The 21,877-nt window shown below is 59.2% G+C and overlaps 2 protein-coding genes across 5 annotated transcripts; one reads left to right on the plus strand and one right to left on the minus strand.

The window, feature by feature from the left end:
* Positions 1–429: 429 nt before the first annotated feature.
* On the minus strand, positions 430–13,274 carry ST3GAL2 (ST3 beta-galactoside alpha-2,3-sialyltransferase 2). Its single transcript, XM_071567711.1, has 8 exons — positions 13,171–13,274; positions 5,168–5,461; positions 4,665–5,084; positions 4,364–4,557; positions 3,906–4,085; positions 3,679–3,724; positions 3,406–3,525; positions 430–3,131 (listed from the first exon to the last, which is right to left on the minus strand). The coding sequence occupies exons 3-8, from the start codon at positions 4,995–4,997 to the stop codon at positions 2,958–2,960; spliced, it is 1,047 nt and encodes a 348-aa protein (XP_071423812.1). The 5' UTR covers positions 4,998–5,084; positions 5,168–5,461; positions 13,171–13,274; the 3' UTR covers positions 430–2,957.
* Positions 13,275–14,176: 902 nt separating this feature from the next.
* FCSK (fucose kinase) lies at positions 14,177–21,852 on the plus strand. Of its 4 annotated transcripts, none has more exons than XM_071567732.1 (23): positions 14,177–14,253; positions 14,349–14,506; positions 14,603–14,653; positions 14,747–14,872; positions 15,004–15,076; positions 15,364–15,461; positions 15,603–15,683; positions 15,773–15,892; positions 16,062–16,203; positions 16,536–16,663; positions 16,767–16,868; positions 17,320–17,490; positions 17,564–17,631; positions 17,791–18,161; positions 18,424–18,634; positions 18,727–18,893; positions 18,995–19,222; positions 19,360–19,503; positions 19,661–19,780; positions 19,854–20,041; positions 20,197–20,296; positions 20,844–21,067; positions 21,242–21,852. In XM_071567732.1, exons 1-23 carry the CDS (start codon positions 14,181–14,183, stop codon positions 21,356–21,358), a joined length of 3,261 nt encoding a protein of 1,086 aa, XP_071423833.1. In that variant the 5' UTR covers positions 14,177–14,180; the 3' UTR covers positions 21,359–21,852. The 4 variants fall into 4 exon arrangements, with proteins under 4 accessions (XP_071423833.1, XP_071423834.1, XP_071423836.1 ...); XM_071567733.1 differs by having other exon boundaries at positions 16,770–16,868; XM_071567735.1 differs by lacking the exon at positions 21,242–21,852 and having other exon boundaries at positions 20,197–20,256; positions 20,844–21,029.
* The last annotated feature ends 25 nt before the right edge of the window (positions 21,853–21,877 follow it).

The raw sequence follows: 21,877 nt of genomic DNA on the forward strand, positions 1-21,877 counted from the left end.
GAAAGTCCCTTCCCCTTCCTCTGCCTGCAACCATGTTCAGAATTATGTCCTTCCCTCTGCTGTGCTGGGGCTCAAGGACATGGCCTCTGTTTCAGGGTCCAAGCGGGATGGGACACAAGTGTGGGGAGTGGGTGAGCAGTGGAATCACTGACCACTGGGCTCTGGCCAGAGGGTTTGTGCCAGGGCTCTGCTGCTGGGCACCCAGGCCAGCACAGGGCCAGGCTCTGCCCCTGCCCCAGCTGGGCAGGGTGTTACCCACAAATGGTGGGTGATGTCTGGCCCAGGAGAGGAGGAGTGAACAGAGCATCTTCTGGGCCCCACCAACCCTCCCATTCCCTTTCCTTCCTCTCCCAACCCCACGGATACCCAAGTTTGGGTGCAGGCAAAGGCACGGCAGGCAGGGCTATCAGAAGGAAGCCATCAAGCAGATTTGATGCATGATTTTTATTGACCTTTAAAAAAACCAGTTAAGACAGTTGTGTGCAGAAGTACCCATGTACACAGAGGCTACGGGCTGAGCTGCCCGCCTGCTCCTAACCCGAGGTCAGGGCACTGTTCTCTCCCTGTCCCAGCAGGGCAGGAGGTGATGGGTGCTTGGATCAGGCACCATGTGATGCAGAATACTTTTGCCAGGTGGGCAAGCCTGGGCACCTCCTCCCTGCCTGCCCCCCTGCCCGTAGCCTCTGCCTACACCTCCTCTATGTACAGTACAGTGGTGCGCCGGCCGTGCAGTGAGCTCCTGCCTGCGGCCCTGCCAGGGAAACACGAGTGGTCGCGAGTCCTAGTGGGACAGCTTAAATAAAAAATAATGTAATAATTAAAACAACAAAAAAGGGGCTAGGGGAAGGAAGTTAGCAAAAAAAAATACTGTCAAGGGAGCCCCAAGCCACAAACATGCTCTTTGCCAGGTGCCAGCACTGTGCTGCTGGAGGGTTTGGTACCCAGTGTCTCTGCTTGCCCTGTGATTGTCAGGCCAGGCCCTGCTCAGCTGCAACAGGAGGTGGTCTGGCCTCATCAAACTAGATTTGGCCTTTCTAGCCCACCAGTATGGTGGCCTGGATGTGCCCCTCTCTTCTCAGCTAAGATCCAGCCTGATGCAAGGAGGGTAGTGAGTACGACTGCCAGATACATTGGCCAAGTCCCTGCCACCGGCACGGGAGTGGGCACAGCCTGGCATGGCCAATGGGAGATGGTCAAGGCACTCATTGTTGCTTATGGTTTTGTGGTTTTTACTTTTCTTCCCCATAAAAAAATCAGACAAACAAAAACTAAAAAACCACTCAGGAAGGTGCAGAGCAGGGCTTGCCCCTGCCTGCCCCTCTATCCTGGGGCTTGGGGCTGCCAGTGCTGGGGACAGCTCTGCTTCTACCAAACCCACCACAAAACCCAAGGGTTTAAAGCCCTGTGGACAGAAAAGCTGAATTTCCCCCAGCCCAGGGGCTGCTGAGTGCCTGCTCCAGGTGACCAACCCACACCCTCATGTTTCACAATTGCAGAGAGAAACTTCAAGAAAAAAACAAGAAAAGAAAACCCTGAAAAACAATCAAACCAAAGTGGAGAAACAGGTAAGAGGCTGCTACAGAAGAGCCAGACACAAAAGGGTAAAAAGACCTCCAAGGCCCCAAAAACCCTATGGTGATTGTTCCTTAAATAACTATTGCAACCAGGCAGTGCAGGCAGGGCTTCCCCAGCTGGGCACAACTCCACAGCCTCTGCCCCACTCTTGGCACTGGCTGTGCAGGTGGAGGGTCCCTCTCTGGGAGACCTTTCTCATGATTGCCTTTTTTTGGAGGCTTTCCAGCACCTCCTTAAAAAAACACCCACCTGATTGACCCAAAGAAAAGTGGTTTTAGTGACACCTCTGGGAAGGCAGTTTCATTCGGCACCTCCCCATCTCCTGCCTGTCCAGCCCGGGAAGCCCTGGGGACCCTGAGGGCACCAGCTGTATCAGGCTGGTCTAAACCAAGACCCACCCTTGCAAACGGAGCAGACTTTGGGATTTCAGCTTCTCAACAGAGCTCTTCAGAGCAACACAAAAGCAAAAGCACAGTTCATTCACCCTCTAAAGCTATGTCTAATCTGTTTTTTCCTAGCCTGAAAGTGAAGGAAATCCTGTCTCCTTGCCTGCTGCTTCCCACAGCCTTTGTGAATCCTGCAATCACTCGCAGAGTCCAGCCAGAGGGACTAGGCTGCTGCTCCAGAGGGTTTCTTAGCTGCCTCCTGCACAGTCACTCCCAAAACCTGTCCTACCCCTTCCTCAATCCTTGGGTAGAGGAGCAGGGATCCTGGGTGCCAAAGTCGGGGATGCTCTTCATCTCCCAGCCTAGCTGTGCCAGTAATCACCAGCTGGCAATGGTCGGCTTCCTGCAGCTGCCAGCTCCCCACCACCAATCCATGTGCTGGGACCGCCTCTGTGCTGGGAGCCTTCCCCCAGAGAAAGAAGGCATTGGCTGCCCCAGGTGGGTAAAAAAACCACCAAAATAAAGAAAGAAAGAAGCAACCGGTTCCACTGGTGAGGCTGCGCAGCCGCCACGGCTCCCTTGGCCCAGACACGATGCTCAAGGGGTTGGTTCCCCAAAGTCACCCAGCTTCGGGGTGGGGGAGTTGTCTTAATTTGTCTTAAAAAGAGCAGCATTTGGTTTGACTGTAAAGATGCGAGGCAGCCGCCCCCGCCGCCTGGTCAGTCACTGATTGTGTTTATAAATCCTTTCTCAGCTGGGTTTCTTAATAATAATAATAATAATAATAATGATTAAAAAAAAGCAAAAAGTGTCCTTTAGCTCTGAACCTGATTGGCTGCTGGAGGCACCAAGTGTCGCCGGGGTGGCTCTGTCAGCGGCACCGAGCCACACTGCCCAACTGGTGTTCATTGCCCGAGGCCACCAGGGAGACCCTCGCCCTGTGCCCCTGCAGGCAGCAGGACCCGGCAGAGCAGGGAGCCGGAGACAGCACAGCCCTCAGTTCCCCCGGTAAACCTCAATCTTGCTGGTTTTGGCCAGCATGTCGATGATGTGTGCCTCAAAGTCGGCATCGTGCACCCCCGTCTTCCTGAACTCGCCGGCGTAGCGGTTGTTCTCCCAGTAGTGGTGCCAGTTCCCCCGGCTGTCAGCGCCAAACCCAAAGACGTTCACCTGCAGTGGCAAGGAAGGCAGTGAGCCACATCCTGCCACCAGCATGGGGATTCCCTTGTCTGAGCACTGCTGGGTGGCTTTTTCCCTTCCCCGACTCCCTGCACAGCCTTCCCAGCCTTCAGGGGTGCCCATCACCATGGTGTCAGGCAGCCAGAGCACATGACACTGCTGCAGTTGGACCCAAAGAATCCACCTCCCTCCTTAACACTGCAAGGCTCAGGATCCCAGCAAACCCACCCCACGCCAGCTGGGAACTGAAGGAGCCCTCACCTACCTCATCGCAGACGTGGAGGGCGAAGAAGAGCACCAGCATGCCAGTGGAGGGATAGCGCCCGTGGTGCTCCGTCCAGCGGTCGTGGATGTACTTGAAGAAGGCAGGATTGTAGATCTGCACCTGGGAGGACAGGCTGGGGTTAGTGCTGGAGCCCCAACCATGCCCCTCTCAGCACTGGCACCCTGGGAAGGAGCACTGGGAATCCTGGGGGATGAGGAGGTGACAGGACTAAATAAGTGCTCATGCCAGTGCTAGGGATGAGCCCCCATGTACCTTTTCTTTGTCCACACGCAGAAAAGGCTTCACAGGTGCATATGTGCTGGGAAAAGAGTGGAAAGACAGGTGAGCTCTTGGGGGTCCTATACCCCCATCTCCAACCTGAGCTGCCAAGGGCTGCTCTGGGAAGGAGAAACCAACGAATTCCCATTGCTCCCAGGGGAGCTGTCCCCACGGTAGCTGAGCCACCAGCCTGGTGCTGCTCATGCCCACTGGGTACTTACAACCTAATCTGGCCAGTGGAGAGGGCACTGGCGATCCAGAGCAAGTCCAGGGTTTTGAAGGGCACCAGCACAAAGCTGACATTGGCAGGCAGGTTCTTGGCACTCTCGGGGTACATGAAGTGGTGTGTGGTTCGACCACCCACATCACCCTCAAATCCCACTGTAGGGGCTTGGTTCATCCTGGGGAGAGAGCAGGAAAGGTCACACCACCCTCCCAGCCACGCTGTGCCTTGCAGATGACGTGGGTTTCCCCTGTGACCTGTTGAATGCTGCCAAGGAGCTGATGCTCAGACGGCTGGGATGACATGAGGGTCCCCCCCAACCAGCCCAGGGGACGTAGCAGGGCTGGACCCACTCCCACTCATCCCAGTGGTGCTAGCACTGCCCCCAGTCTCTGTGCTGCCCATGAAGCTGGATGGGAGGGTGGGCAGTGCCCCCCAGTGCTCCCCGGCCCTCACCGCATGACAAAGTCGTGCCCGTCGATCTCCGCCCCGTAACCGGAGCCGCGCAGGTTGCCCGAGTTGCCGACCACGGCGCAGCGGCGGCAGCGGCGTGGGTCACGGGAGTGGTAGGGATCCTCGCCTGGCACGATCTGGAAGAGCTTGCTCAGGACCTCGTGGGTGTTGTGGGACTTGAATTGGGGCTGCAGCATCTGCAGGGAGGGCAGGAGGGCATCAGCCAGTGACCTCCTCCTCGCTGGTGAAAGAGAAATCTGTGCCTCCCCAGAGCACACCACAATGTTCCCATCCCTGTGCTCACCATCCACCACCTCTGGACGTCGGGAGGCAGGTCCATGTTCTCCTTGGTCCACACCGGGGACACGCTGCCGTCATAGCGCCCGTCAAACCAGTCGGTGGCCCCGGGCTCCTCGGCAGGGCAGCGGCGGCAGGCGCAGCCCCTGGGGTACGGCCCCGCCTTGCTGAGCCGCTGCATCCCGGCGTACCCGGGCACCAGCTTCACCCGATGGATGCCACCCAGCCCGCCGGGGTCCAGGTAGGCGATGCTGTGGTGGGAGTAGGTGAAGAGGAGGGACATGACGAAGACGAGCAGGAAGGCGGTCGAGAGGAAGCAGAAGCGCAGCGAGCACTTCATGGTCGGCGGGTGGCTGAGCCGGGGACGGCGCCCGCTCCGGGCGCGGGCATAGGGCACGGGGTGGTGTCAGCCGGCCAGCAAGGCTCCCTGCAGAAACGAGAGCTTTAACTCCCCGTGATGGCAGCGTGGGGAGGGGGGGAATGTAGAGACACTCGTGTCCGGACTCCTACCTGCTGGGCTGCAGCTTTCCATCCGCGTTGCTCAGCCGCGGAGAGGGCCCCCGGTGGATCCACGTGCCAGGCAGGGAGCATCTGCTGCCGGCCACGGCGGCGCGGGGTCCGGCACGGCCCGGCACGGCGCGGCACACCGGGCTCAGCCGCGGCACCGCGTCCCGGCGGCTCTCCCGGGTCCCGGCCCCGGCTGGCGCTTAGCTGCGACGGTGCTCGTCATCCCCGGGGTTTAGCTGATCCGCTGGCACGGCGCCCCGCGCTGCTGGACGGGAACGCGGCCACCACGACACCGGCCTAGAGCGGGAAGGAGGGGACAGCAGGTCAAGGGGCGGTGATACAAACGGCACAGCTGGGGGGCTGTGCCGAGCAGGAGGAGGGCGCTGGAGGTGAGTTTATTCCCCACTGCGCGCCCATTCCCGGCACAGGGTAGGAGCCATCCTCAAAGGGGACAAGCGGGCGCACGGTCCAAAGGAGCCGAGATGCTGGCACTGTCTGCCGGGGAAAATCCCGGCAGCTCCCGGGCTGTGCCCTCCCTGTCTCTGCCAGACAAAGGCTCAGCCATGAACTCGCCTACGGAGCCGAGCACGGGGCTCCTTTCTGTAGGCTCATTCCTTCTCTATGGCGCCATGAGCAGCCCCTCCAAAACCCTTTTCGCCGGCTGCTGCCGCCGCCCAGACAGGCGGGAAGCAACTGCTTTGCAGCCTGACGGGCACCGACACTGGCCATTGTCCCCCCACCCCGAGTGGCAGCGTCCCTCAGGGAAGGTCACCCGCTCCCTCGTGATCCCGGCGGGTAAAAATAGCCAGGGCAGAGGTTGCTGGCGCCAGCGCCGGGGAGGGATCAGAGGAGCAGCCAAGACCCCCGAGCAGGGCTGGAGGGGCAAAGCCAAACCCCCTTTCTTGGCCAAATTTTAAAAAAAGGCTATAATTCCCTTCTAACCGAGCTGGGGCAGGATCCAGCATCTCAGGGGAATGGAGGCATGACCTCTCCTCTAAGCATTTTTGGGAGGGGATGACACCCTCCCCTAAGGCCAAACCTGCAGTGGCATCCCCTCCACAGCTCAGTCCTGGCCCCATCTAGGCCAGCACTGAGGCCAGCAGCATTAATTAGGAGCTAGGAGGCATTGGGATGCCTCTTCCCTAGGGAAAAACATCCTCTGGAAGGTGTTCATTTTCCTACCAGCAACAGAGACTGCTGCACCCCCCAAAAAATCCTTGTTGGGATGAGGGGAAGCTGTGGACCCCAAAGTCTCCCCCAGCCCATTGCACCACCAGCCATGGATGCCTCCTGCCCAAATCCTTAACCCACTGTCAAATATTTGTTTGAAGGGTGACAGTCTTTAAAGGAAAGAGCCAAAAACCAAGGGCACATCCCACTCCAAGTCTTTTCCTGAGCTCTGCGGGAGGAATTTTAACACACCTACATGGCACACACATGTCCAGAAGACACTGCAACCAGTTCCTTGGGTTGCTGCCAGCAGAAAAAGCAGGGTGGTTGTTAAACAGAGGGTTTGCATGTAGGGGAGTTTGGGATAAAGGCAGTGAAAAGGTATAATCCCCTCCAGATGTACAATACTGGAAGGATTCGGAGGTAAAAGGCAATTTTGGGGCTTTTTTTTCAGCTGCGACGTGGCAGGGACGCCAGGCATGGCCTGATCCCCTTCCCCTGCTCCCGCCGCTCGCCATCCCACAGGGCTTTTTAAAGGCTAAAGGAAATAAGCTATCACGTGCTTGTGTTATTTTTGTTCCCGGTGAAAAGGGGGGAAATCCCTTTCCGGCTCCCCAGTCCAGCCTGGTCCTCCCTGATGCATCCCAGCCCTGACAGTATCTGGAGCACATTTTGATCCGCCCCATCCTGGGGCCTCCCGGAACTGCCCCCGACCACAGCGGGGAGAAAACCCCCCTCCAGCCCAGCTCATGCGCGGTAAAAGAAGCTTTAAATCCCAGCGGCTGGTTTGAGTCATCATTTTCCTAGCAGGAGCTGGCAGCTATTTCCATCTGCACTGGTCCTTGCAGCCTCCAGCAGACACAGGGCACCCACACATCCACACATACCCCAACAATTTCCATGCCCTCCCTGCCCAATCCTAACCCAACACGCCTCCACAAACAAAACCCAACTGCAGGAGCTCTTTGCACTAGATTTTGATGTTTCCTTCTTAAAATAACAGGGGATTTCAGAACTTCTCTGGCAAATAAGCCCAGCAACACAGTGATGCCACTAAATACCCTTCCACTCCCAAATACCTCCTCAGGATCCTAAATTTTCTCCTGAGTACCATGTGCTCATCAAACACCAGTTTCTCTTTGATTGCAGGAGATAATGAAACGAGGCTATTAAAAGGTCCCAGCAAATTGCTCTGGTGCTTTTACAGCTGGATGTTTTTTTCCAATCATATAATCTTTCACTTCGGGATGAGTGCTGGAACGATGTGACCGACAGCCCCAGGGCCTGGAGGATGCCTGTCCCTTCCCCATCAGCCATAACACCATTGAGCACATCCTCACGCGGCATCTTTAGGTCTTCTCGGCTTTGTTTGCTCATTTCTAAGATATCCCGAGGTTGTTGGCACCAATTTCCATGCTGGTAAATGGCAAGGGGGGCACAGGATGGAGCCATCACTGAGAGATGGGATATTGCCCTTTTTGGGGCAGGGAGAGAAGGAGAGTGGAGGGGCAGTGGCAGTGCTGCCCACACCAGCTGCTGCTCTTCCCAGGGATGACAGGGCTGAAAATTCCCCCATAAGTCCTCAGGAAATGCAGGTGACCAGGTGTCACCCATCCCACGGTCCCTGTGCAGGGACATCAGCTCTGCCACCACCAAACCACTGACTAGGTGCCAGAGTGGTGCATGGCTCTTGCAGGTGGAAGAGGGGGAAGCATGCAAGGACCCCTTGGATCAGACTGGTATCTCTCCTGCTGTCATGATGGAAAAACTGAGTTAGGATTGGGTTTTTTGACAGGGAGGGAGTGAATGTGAGCTGAGTCTTCTCCCACCTCCTTCAACCCCAAGCAGAAACACCAAGTGGAGACCTGTCCTTGTTTCAGACCCAATTTCAGCGAGCTGGATTACTATAGAAATCTATAAAAGTGTTCAAATTTCTTTTTTTTCTGTGGCCAAAGCGCTGCTGGAGGTTGCAGCCCCGCAGGCAGAGTGCCTCCATGTCAGCTCATGTTAGCTTGGAACAGTGAGCGGGAATCTGCCGGGAGCGGCACGGGAAGGGACGATATCCCATCCCTCTGCATCACTGGGCTTGCAAATCCAAACTAAGAGATGGTGAGAAAAGCTCAGTTAATTAAGAAGGTTCTTTCCTGCATTGCTCATCCAGGGGGATTATATTTTCCCCTTGAATTTTTTTTCATCCCTGGCAGCTGGATGGGAGAGGGAGCAGGAAGCAGACCTGGTGTTGGCACAAGGATGTTTCTTACTGCTATTGAGCGATGCCATGAAGGACTGATGGCCAGTGGTAGCTGAGCACCAGGTATTAAGAGAAGAAGCCAATTTCATGCATTAAGCCATTGTTGCATCCCGACATCAGCAAGGACCTGGTAACTTATTCTTCATCCTTTTAATTAATCATACTCTTATCAGCCAGCTCAATCAGCTAATGGAGCCAAGTTAATTGGGTTGCCCATGTTTTAAACCCTACTCGCACCCCTGGTTGCCAATGACAGCAGTTCCAGCCTTTCCTCATGCCTGGCCTCTGGAGGGGCTATTTTGGGCTCGTCCCTCAGCGCTGGGATAGGGCCAGGGACGAGCATGGAGGCCAAATCCTCAGCATGGAGTTGGGATGGAGCCAGCCTCACTGAGGCCATTTCCTATGGGATTTGGGGGCGCAGGGGAGTGCCAGCAGTGGGAAAGCTCAGTATGGAATGCTCCCACCCTTGCTGGTGGGTGGGTCTTGCAGGGACTGGTTCAGCAGCATCCCAAGCCCCTCAGCTCAACCACAATGGAAACCCTTAGGGAACTCCATCAGCTCAAACACCCTGTGCTGCCTGATGGGGAATGCTGGGTGGGCACTCTCCCCTGCCAAAACCCCTCAAACTGGTGGAAGCAGCCGAGACAGACACCTTCCCCCTTGCAGCTCACACTCATGGAGTCACTGGGACCAGTGACTCACATCCACCAGCCCATGTGGCTGGATGTCCCCCTGCCCAAGAAGGGACACTGCTCAGCCATCTGGCAGCACTGCTTCCCCCTCCTGCCTCTCCCTGGGCTGACACAGGGAAAAGGGGACTCTGAACTCCATGGGGATTGATAAGCCTAAGGCCATGCTCACAGCATGGCCTTGTCACACTCAGCTCCCTGTGCAGCTCCCTCCTTGGGGCAGGACAGGCAAGGAGGGGAGTGAGACTCTGCCTGCCCTGCCCCTGAATGCCTGCGGAGCTGATGCAGCCCAGCTGCCCTGCACCCCAGGCACCCACCCCAGAACCACCAACTGTCTCAGTTGCTGGGTGCCACCAAGCCAGGTACCAAGTGGTACCACCAAGCTACTAGACTGGCTACCATCAGGTCAGGTACCACCAGGTCAGGTACCATTGAACCACTGTGTCATGTACCACCACATCACCTACCACTGGGTCAGGTACCACCACACTGGGTCCCACAAGCAGCCAGGTTTGGGGCTGGCTAAGAGATGGAGGTGCCAACAGACCCCCAGTAGAACAGAAGGGGCAGTCTGGAGCTCACCACCCCCCCACTGCCTCCTCCCTCCCATCCTTGCTGCAGTTCCCTGTGCAAAGCCATCTGGCCCCATGGGGACCCAGCTGCCCGCTGCCAGCCACATTTTCCATCTTGTCCTCCCACAGCCACAGACTGAACTGGGGTCAGTAGGGTCTGACTGGACTGTGCTCCCTTACTGCCTGGTGCAGCAGGGCTGCATCCCATGGACACCCCTGAATGGGTCTCCCCCGCTCCTCAGGCGCCTGCAAGGACGTGGCCACACCACAGACGTGCTCCCTAGGACAGGCAGGGTCCCTGGTCCCAGTTCCTCACCAGCACCCTGCAAGCCACCGGCACCACTCCGAGCGTCCCCACTGGCTGCTGGGAAGAAACTGCTCTCCTTTCATCACCACTGCTCGTTTTACCAGTCTGGAGCCTTTAGGTTCCTGCCTGATGCCTCACCAGGCAAATATGTGCAGGAGTGTGGGATGGGTGGATATTGCACCAGGGAGGTGCTGCCACTGCTGCCAGTTGAGGCCCTTTGCCCAGGAGAGATGAGCAGGGACATGAGGCCCCACTGCACTTCCCTTTCCTCCACCTTTGGGTCTTTGAGCACCTTTGAGCACCGAGGCTGGGAGGCGGTGGTAACACAAAGGTTGTCCTTTGGCTTTCGAGGGCTGGTTGATGGGTGGTGACTCACAGCCACAACTCTCCCTCGGGGCACGGCATGAGCTGAGAACTGCAAACTTGGCACACCCTGCGGGTGGCCCAATAAATCCACACAGGTCTGTTCTGCCTGCAGGTAACAGTTCCACTGGCAAGGGCCCCTGACTTCTCTCTGCTAGCTGGGGCTCTGCTCACACACCTGGGGAGAAGGGGGAACATTTCCAGCTTCCTAATTAGCCTAATTACCGCTGCAGATCAAAAGTCCTTTGGTGGGAACACAGTGGCACCCGGAGCAAAGTGACTGCAGCTTGTTCTGGTTTCCCAAGAGCAATTGTTGAGAGGGTTATTTTAGATCCCCAACACTGAACTATCCATCCAGTAAAAAAAAAAAAATCCGTATGTCACACATGCAGATATAGGTACATATATATGATATAATTTTTCATATATATTTACCACTTATCTGTGTGCAGTTTTGGGCGTATCTTTGGGAACTCTGCCATAGACCTGGGACCCAAATCTCTTGCAGTTTCCAAAAAAAGCTTACGGAAGATACCGATGGCAAAAAGCAACATGAAGTCGAGGTGTCCCGGAGCCCAGTGCAGGGAGAGGAGGTTCCCAGCCTCTCCCACCACATCCCAAGCCCCCAGGGTCCTGCAAGCTCCGGTAAATCCCGGCTTATGAGGAAGCACTGAAGTCAGTCAAGACAGCAATTAGCAGTCTGCACTTGTGCAAGAATTTAATGCAACGGGAGAAGCTGAAAGCCACTGAGCTGCCGGGACCTCGGTGTGCCAAGCTGGGCGGCATCCGACGTGCCCAGAGCCCGCAGCAAAACCACCGCGCTCGCAGGAGAGCCAGAGCCTTTCACCAAAAAGCGGCAGTTTGGAGCTTGTTTGGGCATGAAAATTCAAGCGTTCCCGCAGCGTGCGGTGCCGGGGCTCTCCCTGCCTGTTCTCCCTGCCTGCCCTCCCTGCCTGCCTGCCTTCGGCGCCGGCGAGGCGTGGGCGAGGAGCGGAGCGCGCCTCACCGTTCCCAAGGACCGCCATGAGCTCCTCGGAGGAGAGGGAAACGCTTTTGACAGGCAGCTGCCGCACACATCTGGCAGTGGGGCCGCTGCTCGCTGCCAGATGGGGACAGACAGACCGACAGACGGGCACGCGCGGGGCTGGGCTGGCGGCGGGCAAAGCAGCACCCCCAGCCCAAGCTTTCCCTCTGCCGCCGCCACCACCTTTGGCTCTGAAGGAAGGGGAAGAAAAAGGAAAACCCAGCCCGAAGCGCTGAGGAACTTCCCGTCGGCGCTCACCGCCTTGGCCGCTCAGGGCAGGAAACGGGAGCCACAGATAATGTGGGGCAAAACTGCCACCACCGGCCTATAGCCCATACAGCTTCCTGGAGGGACTCTCAGCAAGTTTTGGGGGGTTGGTGTGGTTGGGTTCCCCCCAGCCATGTTTTGTAATTGTTGGAAGTGGAGGGGGACGTGGCCCTTGCTCCAGTCTGAGCTTGCACGCTGCTGGAATGCCATCCTCCCCCATAAAGATTTCCCTGCTGGGATGGGAAGCTGTCACTCTGGGGAAATACTTGGGAGCTTTGCGATAAGTGCTCCGATTCTGCAGCTGGAGCCTGAGCAAAACCTTGCCTTTTTCCTGTGCCAGGAGCACTCCATACCCTGGTGTGTCTGGGGACCCCTTGCATCAGCACGCCTAAAATCCAGGTTCCAGCACCAATCCCACTCCAACAGCTGTGCCACAACCAGGCAAACACCACAAAACACTGGCACAGGCATGCCAACAAGATGTCACACCAGTGCCCAAGCTCATGCCCCACACACAAACAGAAGCAGGCAAGGGACATTCCCTACTCTGTGACACAGTTTCCTACCCTGTCCTCAGGGATGCTCAGGCTGTTTGTGAAATCCTGGCTGCCACTACCCATGCAATGGATGCCATGTGTCACGCAGCCATGTGTCACAGTGCTGCTGAGGGACCTCACATGTGCACTGGCACTGCTGAGGATGAGCTGCCTGCAACCAGCTCTCCCACCGAGGTCCCCTCTGTGTCCACACCAGAGCACACGGCTGGAGGGAAGCAGGTCCATCAGCCCCCGCCAGGGCTGGCAGCCTCCCTGGTGTGAGCACATCCTCCCGGGCAGCACCCTGGACCGGCACCCCCGGGCTGGGGCCAGCGCATCCTCCCCGGGGCCAGCACCGCAGGGCCCGGGCCAGCACTACAGGCCAGCGCAACCTCCCGGGTATGAACCCATTGCACCCCGGGTGGATTCTCCCAGGGGCCAGCACCCAGGACCCGCACATGCACCCGGGGTCGAGGCCAGCACCCGAGGGCAGCCCATCCTCCTGGGGCTATTCAGCACCCATTGCATCCCGGCTGGATGCTCCCAGCAGCGGGACCAGCCCCCCAGCGCCGGGATCTGCACCCAGGACCGGGGCCAGCAACCGGGACCACCACGCCGGGGCTGAACCCAACGCAGCCCCTGTGGATGCTCTCCGGGCCAACTCCCGGTGGCAGGACCAGTCCGCAGCACCGGGGCAGCTCCCGGTCGAGCTCCCTCCCGCATCCCGCCATCCCCGCCCGGTCCCGCCTGCTTCCCGGGACCGGTCCCCCGAGCCAAGCCGTGCCGTGCCCGTACCCCTCGCCCTGTGCCCGCCCCCGCCGCGGTACCTGGCTCAGCTCCGGCACGGCCCCGCCGCCGGGCTCACCCGGGCGCCGCCGCCACCGCCCTCCGCGCCGTGCGGGGCCGTGCCGTGCCGTGCGAGGCGGGGGGCTGGCCCCGGCAGCCTGGGAGATGTAGTCCTCGGCCTCCCGGAGGGGCTTATGGGACTTGTAGGAGGCGAGACGGGCCGCCTGAGCCCACCCGCCGCACCGGGATCTCCGGGATTCACCCCGGTGCCCAGCCCGGTACTCAGCCCGGCACATCGGCATCCCCAGGTCCGGTGCCCAGCCCGAGATATCGGGTTGTCACCATTCTCAGTACCCATCCACTCGGCGCACCGGCATCCCGGGTATCCATCCCGGTACCCACCCTGGTACCCACCTCGGTACCCACCGGACACACTGGCATCCCTGGTACCCACGCCGGTACGCGCCCGGTTCTCAGGCATCTGTAGCATCTACCCTGGTGTCCAGCACGGGACATCGGCACCCCAGTACTAGTCTCCCGTTATCCACTCTGGCACCCACCTGGCGCATCGGCATCTCCCGGTACCTCCAGGTACCCAATCCGGTACCTACTCCGTCACCCACCCTGGCGCATCGGCATTCCCCAGTACCCACCTCGATCGCACCCCAGCACCCACCGAGCACCCGCCCTGGCCCGCACTGAGCACCGACACCGGCGCCCATCCCCTGGCTGCACAGAAACATGCGAGGAACCGAGCTAAGTCCGAGCAGGCTCGTGACAGGGATGACCCACGGCACTTAGGGGTGCGCGCCGCCACAGGAACACATTTTAGGTCAGAGCACGTCAAGACTCCCATTCCCCCTTTGCAAACCCCCTGGGGTGGCGGGAGGGGGGAGGTGGGTCGGGGGTGGGGGGAGCAGCGCCAGGGTGCTCGGTCGTGCCCGGCCGCGCAGTGCACGCTGGGAGTTGTAGTCCCTTGCGCCCGGCACCCCGCAGCTGCGGCAAGGACTGGACTACAGCTCCCAGCAGGTGGCGCGGTGCGGGGGCGGCCATGGCGGCGGAGTGGAGCGCACTCCTCCTCACCTGCCGGCGCGGTCATGGTGCCGTGTCCGCCCTGCAGCGAGGCAAGCGACGGCGCGGGCGCCCTCCCTCCGTCCCTGCCCGCCGCGGCGGGGCGGCCGGGACCGGCTCTCAGCGCCGCCCGCCTCTCGCTTGGCAGAGCTGGAGGCGCGGCGGCTCCGGGGCACGCTGGGCCCGCGGCCTCCCGCGCTGCTCCTGGCCGTGGAGGACCCCTGGGCCCGCCTGGGCAGTGGCGGTGCCACCCTGAACGCCTTGCTGGTGGCGGCCGAGCACCTCAGCGCCCGGGCCGGGTGCACGGTGAGGGCTGGCGGGCTCTGGTGGAGCCGGGGAGGCTGGAAGGGAGCGGGGAGTGGCTGTGCGCTCCCTGCTGACTGTCCCCCTGTCCCCTGCCAGGTGGTGACCGCCGACGTGCTGAGGAACGCCCGCATCCTCATCCTGCACATGGTGAGTGCCGCCTGCAGCGGAGGGTGGGCCCCCTCATTGTAACCGCTCCCTCCCGCTGAACGTGACCCCCCGCCACGTCCTCCGTCCCACCAGGGCCGCGACTTCTCCTTCGACGACTGCGGCCGGGCCTTCACCTGCCTGCCCGCGGAGGAGCCCGGCGCCCCGGCCGAGACGCTGGTCTGCAACCTGGACAGCCTGCTGGGCACCATGACACACCAGGTCTGTGTGGCCTGGGGACGGGGTCCTGGGGGTGGGCTCGGCTCCCAGCAGGGTGGGAGGGGTGCTGGGTGCCCCACGAGGGCCGGGCCCCTTCCCTGCCATCCCTGGGCACGTGGCCCTTCTCTCGGCAGCTCTGTGTGGGCTCCCCACCCGGCGTCTGGGTCTGCAGCACTGACATGCTCCTCACCGTGCCCTCAGCACCAGGTGAGTGAATACCAGCCTTGCTTCCAGCACTTGCTTTGGTCTGGGACAGGGTTCTGAGCCAGCAGCACAGCTGGTTCAGCCTGCACCATGCCCCCATGAGGGTGTGGATGCTTAAGCACTCCTGTCCTGTGTGTGGCTGGCAGCACCTTTTTTGTGCCTGCAGTAAGGTAGCCCAGGCTGGGTGCTGATGTCACCTCCTCTGCTGTGGGCCCAGTTTTCAGGCAGTTGTGCCCAGTGTGGGTATGTGCACTGCCCCAGTGGGCACTGGTCTCTGTCGTTCTCCCCAGAAATCAGCTGGGACAGCTTCCAGGGTGTCAGAGTGATCACAGTGCCCGGGAGCCCAGTGTATGCCAGGAACCACGGTGTCTACCTCACTGATGAGCAGGTCGGTGACAGCTCACCCTTCAAGGGACATCCCTTGGAGTTCTCCACTCCTTTGATCCTTTGGGTGTTGAGGTCTCAACACTGCTGTGGCTGCTTGGCTTGGGGCTCTCTGAAGAGCTCATTGGGGTGGTCTCACTCACAGGGACTGGTGCGTGACATCATCTACAAAGGCACAGAGGCCCAGATCCAGCAGTGCACACGGCCTGATGGCACCATCCCACTGGTATGGCATGACCTGAGCACTGGTGACCCTGCCAGCACCATCCCTTGTGTCACCTCAGCTGCAGCCTCAGCCTTGCTATGCTCTGGCAGGTGTGTGGGATTGTTTTCTTCTCCTCGGTTGCTGCTGAGCAGCTTCTGGCCACCCATGTCATCCCTCCTCTGGATGCCTGTACCTACATGGGGCTGGACTCAGGGGCACCTCCCATCCAGGTGACAGTCCCTCAGTGGGGGACATTACCCCATGCCACATGGGTGCCACTCCTGGGCATCTCTTTAGGGTCTGTTTGCACCCACACTGCCAGATTTGGGTGGGAGTGAGCACCCAGCAGCAGGGTGAGGGTCAGGGTGGCTGCACCTGACAAGTCCCTTCTCTCCCCAGCTCTCCCTCTTTTTTGACATCGTGCTGTGCATGGCAGGGGGGATGACAGAGGAGGATTTTGTGAAGGGTGGTGGTGATGCCAGTGTGAGGAGCGCCCGCTCCGTGCTGTGGACAGCTCTCCGGGGCTTCCCTCTTACTATGGGTGAGTGCTTCCTTCCACCTTCTAGTGGAAAGTGTCCCTGCCCATGAGGTTGAAACTAGATGGTCTTTAAGGTCTCTTCCAACCCCTACCAGTCTATGACTCTATGCTGCAGCGAGTGTGTGTGATGTGACCCATCCCTGGGCCCTCCTTCCCTGCATGGGGAAAGATGGAGTGGCCAGGGCCTGGCAGCCATCTCTGTTTCCCCACAACTGCAGGTCCCCAGGTCTTCTCTCCCCACCACTTCAGCTGGGGATGTTCAGCCTGTCCTGGGCTCACCTGGCTGTCAGACACATTTTATGTTAGTGTGCTAAAATCTCTCCTGCCCCCCACAGCCTGCATCCCCAATGCATCCTACGACTACATGACCACCTCTGCGAGCGACCACATCCGCAGCCTGACTCTCCTGCCTGGCCCTGCCAGCCACCTCCGCTTCTGCAAGACAGCCCATTCCCATATGGACGTATGTCCTTCCATCCCCAGCCTTGCTCATGCATGGGTTTTTTGGGGCTGTTCCAGGCTGTGTGCCTGGACCCTGGTCCCACATGCCTCTGTGCCCTCGACAGCAGCCCTGTCTCCTGGAGGATGGCTCTTCGGTCACCAACTGCCTGCTGGTAGGGGCTGTGCGGCTGGCAGCCGGCAGTGTCATCCAGCACTGTCACCTCCAGGTACGTGACTAGGGTGGGAGTGACCCCAAGCTCCCAGTACACTAAAAGGACAGCAGGGTGATGTGGTTCTAGGATGGAGGACCCACAGCTGTGAGATTTGGGGTGTCTTCAGGGCTGCCTTATAGCTGGTGTGCACCCTGGTGGCTGTCAGCCTCCACAAACAAGGGCAGAAGGCTGTCATCTCTGGGCTGTCCCTCCCTGGGGACCAGGGCAGACTCTCTCCTTGAGGACTCTATTATTGCTGTGAGTCCTGGAGGCTGTCACCTGAACTGAATTTTCTGTAGTCCATGTCCCTGCAGCCCCATGAGAAAGAAAATTATGGTTCTTCTACCACCTGCCTCGTGCTGGCTCCAGCTTATCTCCCAGGGTGGTTGTCCCCTTCCAAGGTCCGGACTTGGCTCTGATCTGGGAGCTAGCCATGCCACTCCAGGCTCTGCTGCCTCTTCCTCAGGGTCCCCTGGAGATTGGTCCTGGCTGCCTCCTCTCAGGCCTCGACGTGGGCTCCTCGCCAGCCTTGCAGGGCTGTCCCTTGCGTGACATTGTCCTGCAGGGCCACCACGTCCGGCTGCGTGACCTGCCCTGCCGCGTGTTCACTCTCACTGGCCGCCTCGACGACTGGCAGGTGCGGGGATGGTGAGGGGGCACGAGGCTCCCCTGGAAGGTAAGGTGTAACTGGCCCCTTTGTGTTCCTGCAGAGCCCTGTGGAAGAGGCCACCTACCTGAATGTGCCCTGGGCTGAGTTTTTCCAGCGGACTGGCATACGGTAGGTGCCATATGCCAGGATGGGACAGGAAACCCAGCTCCCATGGGGCTGGTGGCAGTGGGAGGTCATGGCCACTCCAACCCATACTGGATTCCTACTCCCCTCCTGGAAGGTGTTCCCAAGCCACAGGGCAGTGCTGATGGGCTCTCCCTCCATCAGGGAAGGGGACCTTTGGGACGCTGAGATGCCACAGAGGAGCCGCTGTCTGCTCAGTGCCCGGCTGTTCCCGGTGCTCCATGCCCGTGAGACGCTGGGGCTGGAGGATGTGCTGTGGCTGCTGGCCCCAGCTGTGATGGCTGGCGAGCGGCTGGCACGCTGGCGGACAGCCTGGCGCATGTCCTGGCAGGAGCTGCTGCCCTGCCTGGACACAGCGGCCGAGCTGGGGACCCGCCAGGCCCTCTTCTTCCTGCAGGGCCAGTGCAAGATCCGGCGGGTGCTGCTGGGGCGCCAGGACAGCAGCCTCCTGCCTCTTGCCCGTAGTGCTGTCCATGAGGGCTACCACGAGGCTGTGCTGAGCACACTGGATGAGGGTGAGCTGGACTCACATGAGGACTCACATAAGCTGCATCTTTGGCTATTGGAAGTGTTTGATGCTCTCCACCCCCTGCAATGACCCTGCCTATTGCAGGAACCCATGAGGGTACACCCATAGGGCATCCAACAAGCCTGGGTGGGCACAAGTCAGATCTGAGTCCTGCTCCCTTGGAGCTGGCTTATAGCAGAAGTGGGCTGGTCTGGGGAGACCTGCAGCCTGACTGTGGCTTTGAAGGCTCCTTAAATTTTATTTTCTAGTTGCCTCCACAGCCAGTGACGCTGGCATTGCAGCACGAGCACTGGCCTGCATCGCCGAGGTGCTGGGCTGCATGGCAAAGGGGGAAGGGGGCTTGCGGAGTGGCCCTGCTGCCAACAGGGAGTGGGCCTCGGCTTTTGGGTGCCTGGAGCGTGGGGACATTGCCGGTGGTGTCCGGGAGCTGGCTGCTGAGCGGCAGAAATGGATGAGCCGGTGAGACTGAGGCTGCTGAGTGACAGCTGCTCCATCCCAGGCATCAGTGCAGTCATGGAGATGTGGTAGGCTCAGCATCCCTCTCATCCTAGGCCGGCTCTGCTGGTGAGAGCAGCTCGGCATTACGAAGGGGCTGAGCAGATCCTCGTCAGGCAGGCAGTGATGTCCTCATGCCAGTTTGTCACCGTGGGGCAGGCAGAGCTGCCACCCTTGGGGCACTGGGTGCAGGTGGCATGTCCAGCTCGCCTGGACCTTTCTGGTGAGTGCATCCCCCAAGTCAGATGATCTGTGTCTCATCCCTGTGGTGCTGGGGAAAAAGGAGTCACAGTGCCCTGGGAGGCTGATGCTGAGCCTTGGCAGGGGGCTGGAGTGACACCCCCCCTATCACCTACGAGCACGGGGGTGCCGTGGTGGACGTGGCGGTGCTGGTGGATGGGTGCCGGCCCATCGGTGCCCGGGTGCGGCGCATCCTCGAGCCGGAGCTGCGCCTCGTCAGCCTCAGCGGGACACCACAAAGCGAGGCAGTGGCAGAGCTGGTGTGCCGGGAGCTGGAGCACTTACAGGACTACTGCCAGCCACACGCACCAGGTGAGGCGGCACCAGCTGCACAGCCGGGCTCTGTACCTGTGATGTCCTCTTGGTGCCAGGGTGGCCCTTTTTGAGGACAATGGGATGAGGGGCTAAGTAGCACAGCAGACATCAGCTTTGCCTCCTCTTGTTTTCAGGAGCCTTGCTCAAAGCTGCCTTCATCTGCACCCAGGTCGTGCAGTTCCCCTCACAGAAGCCCCTGCAGGTCCAGCTGATGGAGAGCTTCGGGAGTGGTTTTGAAGTGCACACCTGGTCCAAGCTGCCCCATGGGTCTGGCCTCGGTGAGTCTGCATGGAGGGGCCGGGGCAGTCCCTCCTTGTGCCAGAGAGTCCATCCTGCTGCCAGCATTGGGATGGGGCATCCCCCTCGCTGTCTCCTGGACCTTACTGGGGCACACACAGTGCCTCACTGCCATGGCCCTGCCTATGTTTCCTGCAGGCACCAGCAGCATCCTGGCGGGAGCGGTGATGGCATCGCTGTACCGGGCGGCTGGGAAGGCTGCTAGCACCGAGTCCCTCATCCATGCTGTGCTGCACCTGGAGCAGAGGCTCACAACAGGTAGTGGCCTGGGGGAGCAGCTGGCCCTCAGGGTGGGGGTCCCAGGGGTGGCTGAGGACCCTCTGCCCTACAGGTGGTGGTTGGCAGGACCAGGTTGGTGGGCTTGTTCCTGGCATCAAAATTGGAAGATCGAAGGCCCAGCTGCCACTCAGAGTGGAAGTGGAGCAGATCCCAGTGCCTGATGGTTTTATCCAGACCCTCAATGATCACTTGCTGCTGGTGTACACAGGGAAGACTCGCCTGGCTCGCAACCTGCTCCAGGTACTGCCTGGGTGCCCCTATGGCCTTTGGTGCCTCTCCCCTTCACTGTTGCAATGCTTTGCCACCCCAGTGGGAGCTGACATCCAAGGCTGTGGGTGCAGCATTACCTCCCAAAGCCAGAAGGATGGTGACAGGGACATTCTGGCCTCTTGCAGGACGTGGTGAGGAACTGGTATGCCAGGCTGCCCTCCATTGTGCAAAACACTGATGCACTGGTGAGCAACGCTGAGGAGTGTGCCCAGGCCTTGAGGCAAGGTGTGAATCCCCTTCCCTGTGCCAAGCCAGCCCTTTCAACAGCTGAAGAAACAGAAACTTCTCTTTGGAGAGGTTGTGCAGTCCTGGAGGCAGCAAAGGCAGAGGGGCGCAGGTTCTTGTAGCTGCAAACATCTCAAGTCCTCCCCCAGACCCACCCTCACCAGGCAATGCCCCAAAATTCAGGCTTAAACAAAGATCTTGAGGAAGAGAGGGTTAGACATGCTGAGTCCAATTGATTTTCTGTGAGCCATTGGTGACAAGGCTGGGGGCCATTCCTGGCCTGTGCACTGCGTTCATTTGGCTGCTGGGATGCTGCAGAGAGGAAGCCAGAGCATTAAAGCAAGCAAATCCTCCCCCTGTGGAGGATTAAAAATAAAGAGCAACGTGACAAGGCTGGGGTTGCCTGCTTGGCAGGCAGAGCTGGGAGGAACTGGGGAAAGGAGAAGGCAGAATTTAGTTTGTACTGAGCAGGAGAGGCAGAGACAGGTTTCTGCCCCTTCTGGAGAGAAACAGAGACAAGTAATTTGTGATGTCTCCTTCCCTGCAGGTGACCTGCCACTTATCGGCAAGTGTCTGGACTGCTACTGGCAGCAGAAGAAGTGCATGGCCCCTGGGTGTGAGCCGCTGGCTGTTGGGCACATGATGGATGCTCTGCGGCCCCATGTCCATGGGCAGTGCTTGGCTGGGGCTGGTGGTGGTGGCTTCCTTTATGTCTTAACCAAAGCCCCTCGGCAAAAAGAAGCTTTGCACCAGATCCTCAAAAACACTGAGGTGAGATGTGAGCTCCCAGGAGGTTCAGAAGCTTTATATAGAGCATGAGGAGCATCTCACCCCACTGTGTGTGGGATGTGATTGTTTGTTATCCCAATGCCCTCCCTGGGACCTTGGAGGTGAGAACAGGTCCCTTGCTGGCTCCTGTCCCAACCTGTGACTCTTTTTTTCTAGGGACTGGGTAACTTCAGCATCCACAGCATCGAGGTGGACACAGGCGGTTTCTCTGTGGAGGTTGTGGGATGTGATATGAAGGATGGTGCTCACCCTGGAGAGGACAGGGCTGTGTGAAGGCCTTCAAACCTGGCCAGGTCCTGGCAACTGCAGAGAAGTCCCCATTGCTTTAGGAGGAGCTCCTTCAGCAAGCTCCAGCAGGTGCCTTAGGTCTTGATACAGCCTTTTTGTGCTGCTGCTTGCCCCCAAAGCCAGAGGCTGGAGAAGCTGTGACAAGCTGGGTAGGCAAAACTCTCCCTGGAGGGTGGCCTTGCTGGAAGGACAGTTTGCTGGGGCCTCCAGCCTGATTTGGCAGTTTCCCTCTAGTTTTTATGGTTCTCCAAAGGGAAAAGACTAGCATTTGTGATGCTGTCTCTAGTGGGAACTTTCCTGCTCTTCCAGCAGCAGGGACCCATGGTGCCTGTTCAGCATGCAATGCTGCTGCGCCAAGGATGCCCCGGGATGTGGAATCAAGATCCTTTCCTGTCCTGAGGGACTATTTCAGCATTGAAGTAGTGAATAATGAAAGCAAGTTACTAGTCCCTGCAGTCTGTCTGAATAAAAAACCTCGTTCTCAGCAGGTGTTTGTGCGATTCT

Source organism: Pithys albifrons, chromosome 12 (assembly GCF_047495875.1).
Source record: "Pithys albifrons albifrons isolate INPA30051 chromosome 12, PitAlb_v1, whole genome shotgun sequence".
Classification (NCBI taxonomy): domain Eukaryota; kingdom Metazoa; phylum Chordata; class Aves; order Passeriformes; family Thamnophilidae; genus Pithys; species Pithys albifrons.